This window comes from Patagioenas fasciata, chromosome 13 (genome assembly GCF_037038585.1).
Source record: "Patagioenas fasciata isolate bPatFas1 chromosome 13, bPatFas1.hap1, whole genome shotgun sequence".
NCBI classification, from domain to species: domain Eukaryota; kingdom Metazoa; phylum Chordata; class Aves; order Columbiformes; family Columbidae; genus Patagioenas; species Patagioenas fasciata.
In genome coordinates this window covers 10,680,761-10,695,507 of record NC_092532.1, presented here as the reverse complement: position 1 = coordinate 10,695,507, position 14,747 = coordinate 10,680,761, and the positions used below count along the sequence as shown (strand labels likewise).

At 57.0% G+C, this 14,747-nt stretch overlaps 2 protein-coding genes across 9 annotated transcripts in view; both read right to left on the bottom strand.

Annotated features, from left to right (window-relative positions):
* Positions 1-5,300, bottom strand: part of GSE1 (Gse1 coiled-coil protein) — a 98,747-nt gene extending 93,447 nt beyond the window's left edge. Inside the window, exons 1-2 of one of the 3 annotated variants that reach the window (XM_071814171.1) lie at positions 4,028-5,272; positions 3,338-3,550 (exon numbers count right to left, since the gene is read on the bottom strand). In XM_071814171.1, coding sequence (XP_071670272.1) covers positions 3,338-3,550; positions 4,028-5,251 — 1,437 coding nt within the window. In that variant the 5' untranslated portion in view covers positions 5,252-5,272. Of the gene's footprint in view, positions 1-3,337 lie in introns of all 3 variants that reach the window. The other 2 variants (XM_065848010.2, XM_065848011.2) reach the window with 2 other exon arrangements.
* A 4,514-nt stretch (positions 5,301-9,814) lies between these two features.
* The window catches only part of KIAA0513 (KIAA0513 ortholog), a 65,203-nt gene continuing 60,270 nt past the window's right edge, over positions 9,815-14,747 (bottom strand). For 5 of the 6 annotated variants that reach the window (XR_011741195.1, XR_011741197.1, XR_011741196.1 and 2 more), the window contains 2 exons: positions 10,819-10,896; positions 9,815-10,454 (listed from right to left, as the gene is read on the bottom strand). The gene's annotated coding sequence lies outside the window, so the exon portion shown is untranslated. The remainder of the gene's footprint in view (positions 10,455-10,818; positions 10,897-14,747) is intronic. The other variant, XR_011741199.1, reaches the window with a different exon arrangement.

Genomic DNA, 14,747 nt, shown 5'->3' with positions numbered 1-14,747 from the left:
AGCGGGACGGCACCAGCTGCTGATTTTGCACGGTTCCACACAACACCCAAAGGAAACCCGAACAGCTTTGCTCAAGTTATGGTGGGATTTGAGAGCTTTCCAGAAAGCTGAATGTATATGCAAAGAGTTGTATGCAGGGAAAAAAAATAAAATACACAAAAAACCCAACAACAATGTACAGGTACATAACTAAAAAGTGGTGTCAGGTGAAGATGGGAAAAGTTGGAAAGTCAGGGGAAGCTTTTCCCAGGGTTGGTAGAGAGAAAGGATCAGCACCAGCACAGAAAACCCCAGCCAGGTCAAACACCAGCAGCCTTTGACCCGAGACCGTGGGTGACACATCGCTTTGCCCCTTTAGAGAGGGCACGAGGGCTTGAGGGGCAGCTTCAGAAGCCTCTCCAGCAGGCATGACGAGGGACACAGGTCAGCATCGCCTCTGGACACCAGCCAAGCCTGGGTGTTTTATGGTTTATTCAAAGCCACCGGCCCCAACACCTGCTCTGCTCACAGCAGCCACCTGTCCCAGGGAGCCAGCTCCTCCGGGGCCTCAGCAGGGGGATACACAGGGGATTTTTCCAGATCTGAAGAACAAAACATCAGCACAGCCACCTCAAACCAATGCCCTGCACTAACGAGTGCATAAATCCACACAGGTCCCCTTGCAAGGGGCACAGCTGGAAAGAGTACATGTTCTCCCAGCACACATCTGCACACCTTGGAGAAAACCAACAACCCAAAGCCACCCCATAAAAGCCAATAAAAGCAGGATTTCTGCAGCCTACCTCCAGGAGACCCTCCTGCAGCAGAAAGGACCTCCATAGAACATCACCCACAGTACAGGCACCACCCCACCCAAAATACCAGAGACTCAGCCCTCCTGATGAGCCTCAGGTGTGAAGTTCCCTCGTCAGCACCTCTAAGCTGTAACAGAGACAACCTGAGCCCCACGCTGCTGAGAGAGAGGTGTGGGGGTGTTTGGTGGTATTTTGTGCATTTGCCTAGTGCCCCCAACTTTAAGCCACCTGGGTCAAACCCCTGCGGGCAGGACAGTAATGAACCACATGCAGGGGGTGTCAGTCCTGGCTGTGTGGAAAAACACATGCATTAAAAAAATGAAGTTGCAGAGCTGCACAGAGGAATAGGGAGATGGTTTTAACCCCTCGGGCTCATTCCCTCCTGCCTGGTCCCATCTGAATGGGGACCTGGGTGTCACACAAAGGTCGAAGGCTCATCTGGGTGATTTCCAGCAAGCAGTGTGGCTGAATGAGGGTACAGTTAAATTAGCCAAGCACCCTATCCAAGCATTAAACCATGTTTTAAATAACCTTGATGTCTCCAAGATCTCAGCCTGATGGAAAGTGTGTGGAAACAGGTATGAAGAAGGCAAAGTGACATTCTGGCCAGCAAGTCACCACCAGGACAGAGCTAAGTGAAATGATCCCTGGACCAGACGTGTCCTCTCAGGCAGCTCAGCCTTGCCTCCTGCCATCCTGCCCCTTGTAGCAGCCCCTTAATTTGCTCATTAGCAAACCCGGGAACAAGAGGGAGGAACTGAATAGCATCCCTTCCCCAGGACACCCTCCACGTCCTCCTCCTCCTCCTCCTCCCCCTCCGCCTTTCATAGCCCCACACAAAAGCTTTTCAGAGCTGCTGGGGTCGGAGACAGGGTTGCAGGCATGAGCCCAAGTGGGAGCTTGGGGCTGGGGCCAGCAGGAACGAGGACTGGAGCGTCTGAGAAATGCCGGGCTCTGGGGGGGCACTAACAAATGCCACGGGAAGAACTCCCAAGTCCCCAACACTGGCATCCGCATTGGGACAAAACTGCTGCCTGTAATATTCCCATGATATGGCCTGGGGACACTCACGGGGCAGAGGCATGAAACACCAGCTGGGGACATGTGGATGCCACCCCATCACCAGCTGCACCCATCCGGGCTCTGCTGGAGCATCACCCCAGCATCACTCCCCGGAATGCTCATCCCGCTCCTCCACGGTCACCGGCCAGCACCCTGCAAATACCAAGAGACCAGGGGATGGACAGACAGACAGCATGGCCGTGACCACACAGGCATCGTAACCCATGCAGCCCCGCACCACCTCCAACATCCAGAAAGTCTCCACCACCTCCGCATGTGGCAAGTTGTGCTGGCTGGAAGCAGAGTCCCAGGGGGGCGAGCACAACAATAAATCATCTGCATCCATAAACAACCTGAAATTATGTTGGGACCGCCCAACTTGGGGAAAATTGCCTGAAAGCAACAGCTTCTGGTGGATTCTCATTGTCGGTGCCAGCACAATCTCCTGCACAGTCCTGGCACTCTGTGCCGGTACCACGCACCAACCCTCCGGTGCGTGCAGCTCCTGGCCGGTGGTATTCCAAGCACTGTTCCCCCAGCTCAGGAACCAGCATGGCTGAATGGAAAAATCATATTTGTAACCAGCCAAGAGAGAGCAAGCAGAGAGAAAAGGAGTGCTGTCTTGGAAGGGCTGGTTTACATTTCTAAAGAAAATGCCAGCGCTTCGGAGAGCCACAGGGTTCTGGCTACGAACAGAGCTGAAGAGCTTTGAAAATGAACTCGGGGATTTAGGATGTTGGCATTTCACAGAGCCCAGCCTGGGGCCTGGTTTGCAGACACAGAGCAGCAGCTCTCCGGCATGCTCCTGCAAGCTAGAAATTTGAGGGTAAAAGCAGTTATTTCCCTATCCCACAAGAAAGGCAAGTGTGAGACTAGGAAACCTTTGCTCTGCTGTGTTACTTTTTAGGTGGCATCCCCAAAGCACTCTGCGTAACCCCAGCGGAAGGTGCAGAAAAGAGCAACCAGGGAAACCAGCAGGACCCGGGCAATGACACCCCTGACACCCAGTCCAGGACTGCAGGGTTTGGGGGGTGCAGGAGGGTGATGCCTGGGGGTCCCTTGCTGCAGGATAACCAGAGCACCGCAAGTGGGGGGCACCCAGCCACAAAACTTCCACTCCCCAGCTGCAGGATGGGCTGGAATTCCTCCAAGGGGAAACCCTTTGATTAAGGTGCCTTATAAAACCAGAGATAACTTTGGAAGTTTCCTACAGTGGTGAGTTTCCGGGGCTGCGAGTGAGCGGGCACCAACAACACAGAAACATGCCTCTGCAACAGGACAGGTCTTGGCTGTCACAATCTCTCGGAAGCTCCTTCACAGCTTGACAGCTCCAAAAGTTCATTGCTAAAGGCACCCCATCCATCAGCATTCGCCCCCAGGGACCAGAGCATCCATCTATGTCACCGCTCTACATCCTCCTTCAATGCCAGAAGCGGGGAAACGCCAGGAGGGGAGGTATGGGGTGCAGGTCATCGCCTTACCTTGGGGATGTGAGCCGAGGGTGCCGCGGCCAGCAGCTCTGGAGGGGTTATGCTCTTGCCTGCCAGTACCACAGCACCGCACTCGGCACAGGCACCGATGGTCAGCTGCTTCCCATCATCGACCAGCAAGCTGTTGGCCACGCGGAGGGTATAGAGGAAGATGGGGAGCCTGGCCACTTGAACCGCTTTTAATCCAAGGCATCGCTTCTTCTCCTGCCGGCAGAAGAAGCAGACGAAGGTCTCCACTTTGTACTGGCGGGACCAGGCGCTGCTGGGGTGGTGGGAGTTCCTGCCCTCGTGCTGCAGCCACTGCCCCAGCAGGTCGTGGTAGCAGAGGACACAGGTGGCCACCAGCCCGGTCGAGTCAGCTGGCCTGGCCCGCGGGGCGGGTGGGTAGACAGTCAGGAAGGGGAAAAATGGCTCCTTCTCCCCAAATCGCCCTGGTGGGTTGACATTGAGCTGGAACTCTTTGCCAGCTCCCAGCTCAGCCCCACAGATGTAGCAGACAGAGATGGGACCGGGTTTGATGGTGGGGTGGCTGGCCAGGCCACCAGGGTCACCAGCAGAGAAGACCTGGTGGTACCTCCCCAGGAAGCTCTGCACGGATGTGATGAGCTCCTCGTTGTGGCAGGCCCTGTACATGGCCCACAGGTCCTGCAAGACCCCAAAACACTTGCGGCAGCTGCTCACCTCCCAGTGTTTGTTCAGCCCCTTGGCGCTGGGCGGACAAGGCAGGAGGCTGAGGAAGGGGAAATGCATGGTGCTCTTGGCGTTGCCATTGGTGATCTTGGCTGCCACTGGCCTTGCCTCCTTGCCGCATTCCTCCCCGCAGAGGTAACAAGCCTCAGGTGCCGGCAGGACACCCACCCCGTCCTCCTTCAGCCCTCTCCTGCCCTTGGCGGGCATGGCCCCGGTGTTGAGGGGCACCACGTAGAGCCGCTGGAGCACGGGGACGTTGGCCAACTCGAAGCTTTGCCACTGTTGCATGAGGGAGGCGAAGCAGCAGGGACACACCAGGGTGCTGCCGGTGGGCGAAAGGGGCTGGGCGCCCGGTGGAGGGCTGTGCAGCCAGAGGAAGGGGAAGAAGGGTGCTGGGGAGGTCTTCTCCTGCTTCTGCACGTGGACGCGGTGGTGGGTGGTGGGTGACAAGGGGCTGCCGCAGATGTAGCAGACGGTACCCGATGCCCAAGTGGGCCGCTCGCTGCCTTCCTCCTCCTCCTCGCTGGTGATGTTGATCTCGCTGTCCTCCGAGGAGCAGCACGGCGGCCCCCGCTTGCACCCCGCCGCCGGGGGGGTCCGCGCCGCGCTGCCCGCCCCCTCGGCCTCCGAGAGGGGCTCCGCGTCGGAAAGCTCGGAGAGGTCAGAGCCGGCTGCCGGCCCTTCCTCCTCCTCCTCTTCCTCCTCCTCCTCCTCTTCCTCCTGGCCGGCGGGGCGGCGCGGCGGCCCGGCGGGGTCCCAGCCCGTCGCCCCCCGCCGCAGCCCGGCTCCCCCCGCCGCCGCCGCCGCTGCCTCGCACTGATGGGGCCGCTTCAGCCAGTACATGCGCTTCTCCACCGGCGTGCGGCTGCGCTCGAAGGAGTCCCACTGCTCGCCCAGGAAACAGCGGCAGACGGCGCAGACCAAGGCGCAACCCTCTGCCGAGACGGCGCGGGCACCGGGGGCCGGTTCCTGATGCTGGAGGAATGGAAAGAAGGGTCGGTGATCGCGGGGGGGTCGGACTTGAAGCTTTAGCTCTTTGCCGCGGCTGATGCCGCCGCCGCAGATGAAGCAGCAAAGCGGAGGAGCCGGGGGTTGGGGAACCCCAGGGCCACCCGCCGCCGCTACCGCCGCTTCGCCGGCCGCCAGCGCGGCCATCAGCCGCTGTTTGCGGGAGAGAAGCGGCGCCGCCGCCGCCCCCGGCCCCGCCGCGCTCATCGCCGCCCCCGGCTCATCCCGCGGCTCCGCCGGACACGCAGGCTCGGGGGGCGGGTTTGCGGAGCGCTTCCCCCCCCCTTACACACCACCCCTCCCGCTGCCGCCTGCCTCCTCCCGCCGTGGAGAAGGCAATGAGAAAGAAAAAAAATAAAAATAAAACAACAACAAGGGAAAAAAAACAAAACAACCAACGGAATAAAAGTTCGGTGCGAAAAGTTTGGGTCCCGCTGGCGGCGCGGAGGAAGGGCGGCTGCCGGCCGCCTCCCGGCCCCGGCGCCCCCGGCCCGGCTCCTCCCCGGCCCCCCCGCCGCGACCTGCCCGCCAGGGGGGAGCCGGGGGGAGGAACGAGCCGCCGCTGCCGCCCCCCCCCCCCCCCCACCCGCCGCCAGCCCGGCTCCGAGCCGCGGGCAGCCGCCGCGGGGGGTGCAGAGGGACCCCACGGGGGGGGCGGTATTTACAAACCCACCCCACCGAGGGGGATTATAATGCCCTCCCCCCCCGCGGCCCCCTCCGGACGCCACGGCCTCTTGTGCAGCTGCCCCCTCCCCAAAAGCAGCGTGGAAAGGCACCGGGGACGGATCCCACGGCGCTTTGCCGAAAGCACTTGGCCGCGTCCTTGCCCTTACCAGCGCTGCCCACCAGCCATTAACTCAGTGTCCCGACCAGCCAGCCATCAGCCCCCGAATAATTTATTTCACATTTTAAAAGTCTTGCTGCTGTTCCAGTTCAATACCAGATTCTATTTCCCGCTCGGTCCTAAAATGCTGCATTGCTTTGCCACTCACTGGTAAATAGCTGATGTGTTCCCAGCTAGAGTTGGCCACATTTCAGCGACGCATGCAATAATCCCGGTATATCCTTACCTGCCTTGCAGCCTGCGATAAGATTTAATGCTTGTTAAGCACTTTGCTGTCCTTGGACAATAAGCACCGTGGAAGTGCAAACTGTACTGAGGTCCAGCCACAATTAAACCTGACTTATTAATCGCCCGAGCATCTAGTCAGCATACCCACCAGCTCGGCACAGATCTCCCGATAAAAAAAAACGTATATTAGCACCTGTAAGGATATTTTTCAAGCAGTCATTTTAGGAGGAAGCCTGCTCCCTGCAGTGCTGTTGAGTTTGAGTTCATGGCAAGTCACTGCAGCGTCCCCAGTCCTTTCCTTCCAAAACCCTGAGCCTGTCCTGCTGAAGGAGGGTGCTGGGCAGGATCAAACCCAGAGAGGCAAGCCCAGTAATCGTGATAGGACATGGGGACAGAGGGACAGGCAGGACCCCAGGATGAACACCCAAGCCACGTGTCAGGACACCTGGCTGATGCAGAGAAGCCACATTGTCCCCCACACACACACTCCTCCTCGTCACCGCTGAGCCTCAGGGCACCCCACCGGCATCCCCCTTGGGTTGGCCATTCCCTGATGTCATCTCCCACCCCGACCGCCAGTGATGGACTCCTGTGCTCCCCAGCAACTGGCCGTGAGATCAAACAGATTGTGTGACATCAGCTAGAGCGCGGGCAGGGGGCAGGAGGGCTCTTCGGGGACACAGATCCAGTTTCCACGCAGATGGCTCCAGCAATAAAGAAGCAGGAGGGTGGGAGGTGACACACAAAGCGGGGAACACGATACCTTGGGAGAACTGGCTCTACGGGGCTTTTTCAGGGGTTTCCAGAAGGCAGCAGGGCCCTGTTATATTTTATTTATTTATAGGCCTGATGTGACGGCAGCTCTATGTACCGAGGGCTTTGGGAGCGTCGGGGTGGACATGACTCGGATGTTCTTTAAAAGTGCACGTGGTCTCTCAGTGTCACTCCTTTTCCCTGATGGGATGGGGCCATTTGTGCAGGATGGGGTCCCTGGCCCAAGCAGCAACACTGGACCAGGGAATGCTTCACCCCATCCACGCATCCTTCACTGCTGCAGCCTCTGGGTTTTTCCTGGGGAGCAGGATCTTGGACTGCCCCTGAGTGCCCAGCTGCTCCCAGGGGAGACACGGCCGCCGGCTCAGCCCTTCCTTCGAGCGCAGCCGACAGATGCTCTCCCGCCTGCTCCGCAGATGGGCGAGAAAACAACGCGCTGCATTCAAGGACCAGAGCTCAGCGGGGCCAGGCCCCCCCCCACCTTCCCACCCTGCCCCAAAACACCAACCCTCCGTGCCTCTCCCTGGCCTCTCCAGAGGCGCCAGGAGCCCCCGGCTCCCCCCGAGCCCTGCAGGGACACAGCCTTCCCTTCCTCGGAGCGGCTTCCCGGGCCTTGGCTGCGCACGGACAGAGCAGCTCATTTATCATCCCTGTGCCGCCCCGGCCCTGCGGTTGCTGTTTGCAACAGAGAAGCTGGGAGGGAAGAGAAAAAATTTCTCAAGTTGGCCTCGGCAAGAACTGAAAACATATGCACTGGCGGCAAACACATCCCCCGGGGCGCGCGGGGATCCAGGCGAGCCTAGCACAGGATTTTCCACCGCGGCTCCCGCCGGCGTGCAGCCCTCCTGCTGGAGTCGGTGTTTTAAAGTGACCCAAGGGCTGGGGATGGTGACAGCCAGGTCCCCTCCTCCCAGCCAGCACCGTAGGAATAGCGGGATGCAATGTAGACTGTGCAGGATGGCTCCTCTCTCAAGCTGGATGGCTGCAGGCCAGGTTCAAGAGACAAATATCCTCACTGAGCCCATCTTAGACCTCCTGGCTGGCTTGTGATGCAGAATCGGCCCCTTGCATGAAGGCAAACCCCAGGGACAGATGTCCCTTACAAGGCAAGGGACCAGACAGCTGCTGCGTGACTGTATTGCGTCAGGATTCGGCACTGGTTGTGCAAGGTGCTGTACAAACAGCCCCAAACGGTCTCGCAGCACGGAGCTCCCCCGGCTTGCATCAGGCAGGGGCTTGGGATGGATACGCAAGCAGCCTGTCCTGTGCTGGGGCCATCCTCATCCACATCCCTGTCCCCATCCGCATCCTTGTCCCCATCCTTGTCCCCTCAGGCCCTGTAGAACAGTGACCCACAGCAGCGCCGACGTAGCAGCGCCGACGTAGCAGCGCCCATGTAGCAGCGCCCATGTAGCAGCACCCATGTAGCAGCACCCCCGTTGCCGCACGCCGGCAAGGTGCCGCTGCACCCTCCCAGAGCAGACACGTGCTGCAGATCCCCCTCGTCCCCAGGACCGGGAGGTTAATATGGAAATTACCAACTGCTTATTCCTTCCAGCTGTTGCTGTGAGTCATCAAGTGCCTTTAAGAGCATTTCAAACAACACAGTGCCTTCGAGACAGCATGACTGTTCCCCCAGCCACCCCCTCTGGATAATCTTCCATGGGGTCTGGTGTTTGAAAAGGAAGTATTTCTCCAAGAAGGCGATTCCCAGCCGTGCTGGGGAGGCAGAACAGCCCCAGCACCCGACTGGGCTCCCACCTCCGCCCGTGGGCTCCCAGTGTCCTGCCAGAGAAGGGCACGGTGCCAGGCAGCCCAGCCCTGCTCAAAACCCAGTGTGGGCATAGAAATGCCGCCACACACAGGCACAGGTGATGATCAGTGCTGTGCCAACCAGGGAAACTGAGGCACAGGGCAGTCAGCCTGAGGGCCATAGTGTCACCTGCCCGGGGTGAAGGTGGCAGGACATGGCTGTGGGACAGCAGGGCACTGGCCTGGAATTCAATGGTCTTGAACTCTGCACTCAACAGCTGTATTTTTCTCTGCAAGCTCATTCTCTTTTTTTTTTTACTTTTTACCTTTTTTTTTTTCTCTGCACTCAATGCTGCTTTTTCAGATGGAAAAGATAGGGCTGGTTCATGGAAACAGTCAGAATATATATTTATCTGCTGCTTTAACCTTTCTTTGAATTATTTTACTTTCATAATTGATTTTTTTTTTCCCCTTATTCCTTTTGCTAGAAAAGCCCAGCCAGGTTTTCTCCTGCTTAGAAACTATTTCCCCTGGTCCTTCGCGCGGTCACGCAGGTGAATTAAGGGTGCTCTCAGCCAAGTTTGCAGCTGGCAGGAGCCCGTGCTGAAACCACAGTGAGGGGAGGACGCAGGGTGGTCCATGCCTGGGAGGGAGGGATGCTGCTGGGACAGTCCCCACGAGCCAGGATGGAGAAAGGTGACTCCTGGGGCCACCAACAGCCACTGCAGCCCTGCAGGGACACGCTGCAGCTGAGCTGGAGCCACTCTGCTCCGCCAAGCGCTTTCAGAGATGCTGCAAAGAAATTGCAGCCCCTGCGACAGCCAGAGTACAAAACCATCACGGGGACGCTGGGCCAGCGGTTGCCAGCGGCTTGGTCCATGCAGGAGCCCCAGGGCCAGCTTGTAGGTGCACGGGAGCCTGCACGAGCATACATGGGAGCACAGTGGGGACCCAGCACCCTTGGCCCCTGCCCTGCATGGGCACTCGGCAGCGTTAACCTCACCCCCACCAGGGCTGGGCGCTGATTCACCCCGTGGCACAGTGCCCTGCGAGGCTGGAAGGAGCCACGTCCCCTGCAAGGCACAAGAGCTGGGTTGCTTTTTCTTTTTTTTTCTTTTTTATTTTTATTTTTAAGATTTTTTTTTTTCTCTTTTCCTTTCCAGAGCGAGCTGTTCTGCAAATGCCAAGTGCTGATGCCAAAGGGCCATGTCAACAAAGAAGAATGAGTGTGGCTGTTAGAGGCTGCTATTAAAAAAGGGTGGAGAGGAGAGGGAGAGAGACAGGGAGAAAAAAAAAAGGGTTTGTCAGTGCAAATACTAACAGTTTGCATAGCAGAAAAAATTCAGCCGGGGTCCTGCTGTGCCCTTGGGGGCTTGCACCAAGCAGGGACTTGCACCCCATGTCCTCCCCAGGGTACAAACCCATCCCAGCAACTTGGCATCTCCTCCACAGGCACCACAAAGTGTTTTCCAAGCTCTAAGTATTTTCAGCTCCTGCTCGGCCATCAAGCCCCAGTGCAGGGAGTAGTGTCCAGGCTGTGCGTGGCATCATGTCCCTGGAACACAGTGGGACGGGTCGAGGTCCTGAGTGCCAGGAGCTATTTTTAGGCACTGCCAAGCAGGATGAGAGGGAAGGAGCCTCTCACATGATGCTGAAGATGCAATGGGAAGACACGATCTCTGGTTTCAGCTTTCTATTCCTGGTCCCGTTATTCACCGGTCGAAGATGCCATCTGCCCCGCCGGGCAGCTGGGGCCGGATCTGCAGCTGGTGGAGCTCCAAGAGAATCCAAGGGAGTTTGATGCCCTCATTCCTTTGGGAGCAGGCAAAGGTTATGGATAATTCCCAGACAAAATTCCGCCTCGACGTTGCCTCTCCCCTCCCCCCTGCCCTGATATCTGGTACCCAGGATGTCAAACCCAAGCAGATGCAGCGGGGCCTGGGATGCCAAGGAGCAATGCATGGGAAAAGGCAACACAACGCCATACAAATACAGAGAAAGATAAAAACTGAATCTTTCTCCAAAATCCGTATTGAAAGTCTTTCTGGGGCTAATACATCAGTTTACTCCATTTTGACTTTTTAAAAATTATTCTAGTTTACTGTTTTTGAAGCATACCTTGGGCTTTCCTTAGCCCTGATTTTACTCCCACATCAGCACGCACCCCGCAACCCACCTTTTGTGCTCATCTCGAAAGCAATATTAGGAGGAGCTCAAACCTCCTTGAACAGCACAGTTTTAATGTATTTTTCCCCTAAAAAAAGAGGAAAAAAATGGTCAAAATTGAGATGTTCCCACAGAAATTGGTATTTCCCGATGGAAAAACATTCCATCAGCAAAATGCTGACCCGCTCCGGTTACAGCCTGGTCATGGCGATGAGGCAATGCAGCTGGGAAAGGAATTAGAAAAGGAGTTGGAGAGCTGCACAGCTTCACCGCATCCCCGGCTGCGAGGACCTCGCTTCTCCCCAGTCATTCCCAGTAGCGGGATGTGGATGGGCTGGGAGGAGCCGAGCTGTCAGCACAGCACCCCGGGATCCCAGCATCCCAACCCCATCATCACCCCAACCCCACTGGCACCCCGGGATGTCTCACCCACAGTCCCTGCTCCCTCAAACCTGACTGTGGCTTTATCTGAAGTTCCAGGCGAGCCAAGGGGACCAGATGTCCCCAAGGATGAAGCTCTGCAAACAACCCCAGCCTGGCCCGCACTGCTTATTGGGAACATCTTGCAGGATTTAGCGAGCTGCAGGAGGAGATTAGCAGAGCGAGGGCTGGCAGCTCGGCAGTTTTGCCACCGGGACTGCAGACCAAGGGTTGTCGTCTGTGTCTTTGCTCAAAGAATTGGTGGAAGTACTTGTTTGGGAGGTTCTCCTGTGCCTTCAGGTGGCCAAGCGATGGATGGGGTTTGTTTTCTTTCTTTTTTTGAAGGCACGTTGGTAAACGCTGGCTGGATTGGGAATCAACTGTCCTCTCCACAGCCAAAGGGTGAGAAGAGAAATTTCTGCATGGAAAAGCTTTTTGTTGGCCATAATGGGGCAGAAACAACCCCAAAATGGCAAGTGCAACCCATACAGGGTCCAGACCCACTGCAGGAAGCACTGATGCACAGGAAAGGTCCCAACCATGCAGATGAAGCAGGGGCTTATCCCCCCCACCGTGCACTCACCGTCCCTGCACAATGCTGGATCTCATCAACTGCAACAGACACATCCCTCTGGACACAGCCGCCACACCTTGGGAAACTGAGGCAAAGGCGCTAATCTGTAGGAACGTAACCCCAGACCTCCCAAATTCCTGTCGTCCAGGTTAAAGCACATCCCCGTGTCCTGCCAATCACTTTCCCACTCGAATGTGGGTTTCCAGCAGGGATTCACCCTCTTCCAGCTGCAAGGATGCTCTCAGAGCCCAGCAGTCCATCCTGAGGGATGCCTTTGCCCTTCCAGTGGGGATGAAGCTTGATCCACCAGGCAAATGTACCATCTTCCATGGGGACTCCCCTGGGGACACCCCACCTCAAATCACAGTGCACCAGGGACAGGGTCCCCATCCCAAACATCTCCACATTCCTTCCATAAATCAACACCAGCACTGTGAACTAAAAGCAAGTTTATCTTAAGGACTTTTAAAAAATACATATTAAAAAAATACAGCTTCATCAGAAAGGCTTTTTTTTTTTTTTTTTTTTGGGGGGGGAGGCAGGGGGGAAGGTTTATGCTTCCCTCGAGACCTCTTCAATAAAACGCGTTCTGGCTCTCCGAGCGTCTGACTGCAAATCAGGTTCCAGCCGTTCCCTTCCTGTGCCGACCTGCTGGAGTCGGCTGTTATTCTTGGCAGGGTGCCCCGAAGGAAGAAAAAAAAGCCCCCCCCAAGCTCCCAGCGGCTGGGAAATGCTGATGACATGACACCTTCCAGCATTCTTCAAGGTCAAGAGGGGAGGGAGGGAAATGAAAGGGGAGAGGGTTTTTTTTTGTTGTTAGTGTGGGTTATTGCTTTGCTCAGGCATTTCCCTTTGATGCTCACTCCTTGTTACACAAGATGTTGCAGGCTCGCCGGGGGTATGAGCTCAACCCCTTCCCCACCAGCAAGGAGCTGCACCCCCAAAGGCATTTTAGCACCAGCACCATGTGGGTTCAGCTTAAACCCAAGCTGGTTTTAACCTCCTCCACAAGCTGGTTTTAACCTCCTCTCAAGAAGCGTTGTGTTTGCTCCATCCCTTGATGCTCCATCCTGACAGGACATGGGGTGATGGTTTTAAAGTAAAAGAGGGGAGATTCAGGCCAGATATGAAAAATGAATTTTTGACCCTGAAGGTGGTGAGAGCCTGGCCCAGGTTGCCCAGAGAGGTGGTGGATGAACCACCCCTGGAGACATCCCAGGCCAGGCTGGACGGGGCTCTGAGCAACCTGAGCTGGTGAAGATGTCCCTGCTCATGGCAGGGGTGGCACTGGGGGAGCTGGGAAGGTCCCTTCAATCCAAAGCACTCTATGATTGTATGATCCTCTGGGACTGCAAACACATGGACACCCTAATGGCCACTCCAGTACCTATTCCAAACCACACAAGCCAAAATCTGCCTCCATGGCATCTCCCTGCATTGCTGGCACACGAGATACCCCTCACACAGAGCCCCGGTGCCCCTCGACACGTCCTGGGTGCTGCAGCCAGCTGATAGGGACACTCAGCATCCTCCAATGTCCCCAGGAACAGGACTTTCTACTCCGGCAAATAAAACTTGGCACCTCTCTCCTTGAGATCCAACAAATCTCTGCTAATCCCCCTGCTCTTGGTTGCCAAATCCTCCTCCTCCTCCCCCCAGCCAAGGTGCCGAGCTCTTCAAGGCAAGTTGCACGCAACTATTAATCCTCACAATGGGGAACTGCCCTTCTCAGTGCAGCCAGTGTGGAGGACAAGTGGCAGCAGCGATGTGTCCCTGCTCTCCTGCTTTCCCAGGCCACGCTGGAAGGAAGATCAGAGGCGATCCACACACAACCTTTCTATACTTAAAGAGGCCAATAAGAAAGATGGGAACAGACTTTTCAGCAGGGCCTGTTGTGATAGGATAAGGGGTGAAGGCTTTAAACTCAAGGAGGGAGATTCAGGCTGGACAGAAGGAAGAAATTGTTGCCCCTGAGGGTGGTGAGAGCCTGGCTCAGGTTGGCCAGAGAGGTGGTGGATGAACCATCCCTGGAGACATCCCAGGCCAGGCTGGACGGGGCTCTGAGCAACCTGAGCTGGTGAAGATGTCCCTGCTCAAGGAAGCGCTTAGACTGAATGAGCTTTGAAGGTCCCTTCCAATGAGAACTGTTCTGTGATTCTACGATTACCAGGACGACAAGCACCCAGACTTGCCCTGGAAAGGAGCAGTAGGGGGTCCCCAGGTCACCCCAGCATCCCCACAGGTTCCCCTGGAAGTCAGTGCACGGCCCCATCCTGCTCCCAGGGCTGCCGGAGGAAATCCTGGAAGGCTCTTACAATGCAGCCCTTCCTGTCCCCGAAGGATCGCCAAGCACAGAAAAGGCACCGCAGGCTGACAGCACCAGCCGTCCCCGGGGGGGACACAGACCTATGCCCCGGTACCTCACTGTCCAGCCCTCCCAGAGCCCGCTTCCCCCCTGGGCTGCTGGCCAGCAGCACCACTTTGTATTAAAAATACAGAATTACCTTATGAGCAGTGGGTTGATTGCCCAGGACCCTACTGGAGGCAGACACATGGGCACAGTTGCTGCAGTTTGGGAGAGATGCTGTCATGGAGGATGCGCCTCTGCACACTCTGGACCCCCATTGCTGCCTGTTTCACCTGCTGGTGACATCCCACCTGCACAGTGAACATCTGATTAATGCCCTCAAGTTGCCCTCATGCCACAAGCAGCCCTTATGCTGCTGCCAGCCCTGCAATGTCCCCATGGAGGCCACGCAGGGAGGCAGGGTGGCAGCGGGTCACGTCCTGCACCGTGGTGACAGGCTCAGCGCTGGGGCTCCCGTGTTATTGTTCCCGGTTGTTTTCCAACGGGGAGGCTGCGGGGGCCAGCTGGCTGCCGCCGGGCTGGAACAGCCTGGCCTATTTTAAACCGCTTGCACAAGGAGTTCAAGCAGCTCCAGCTC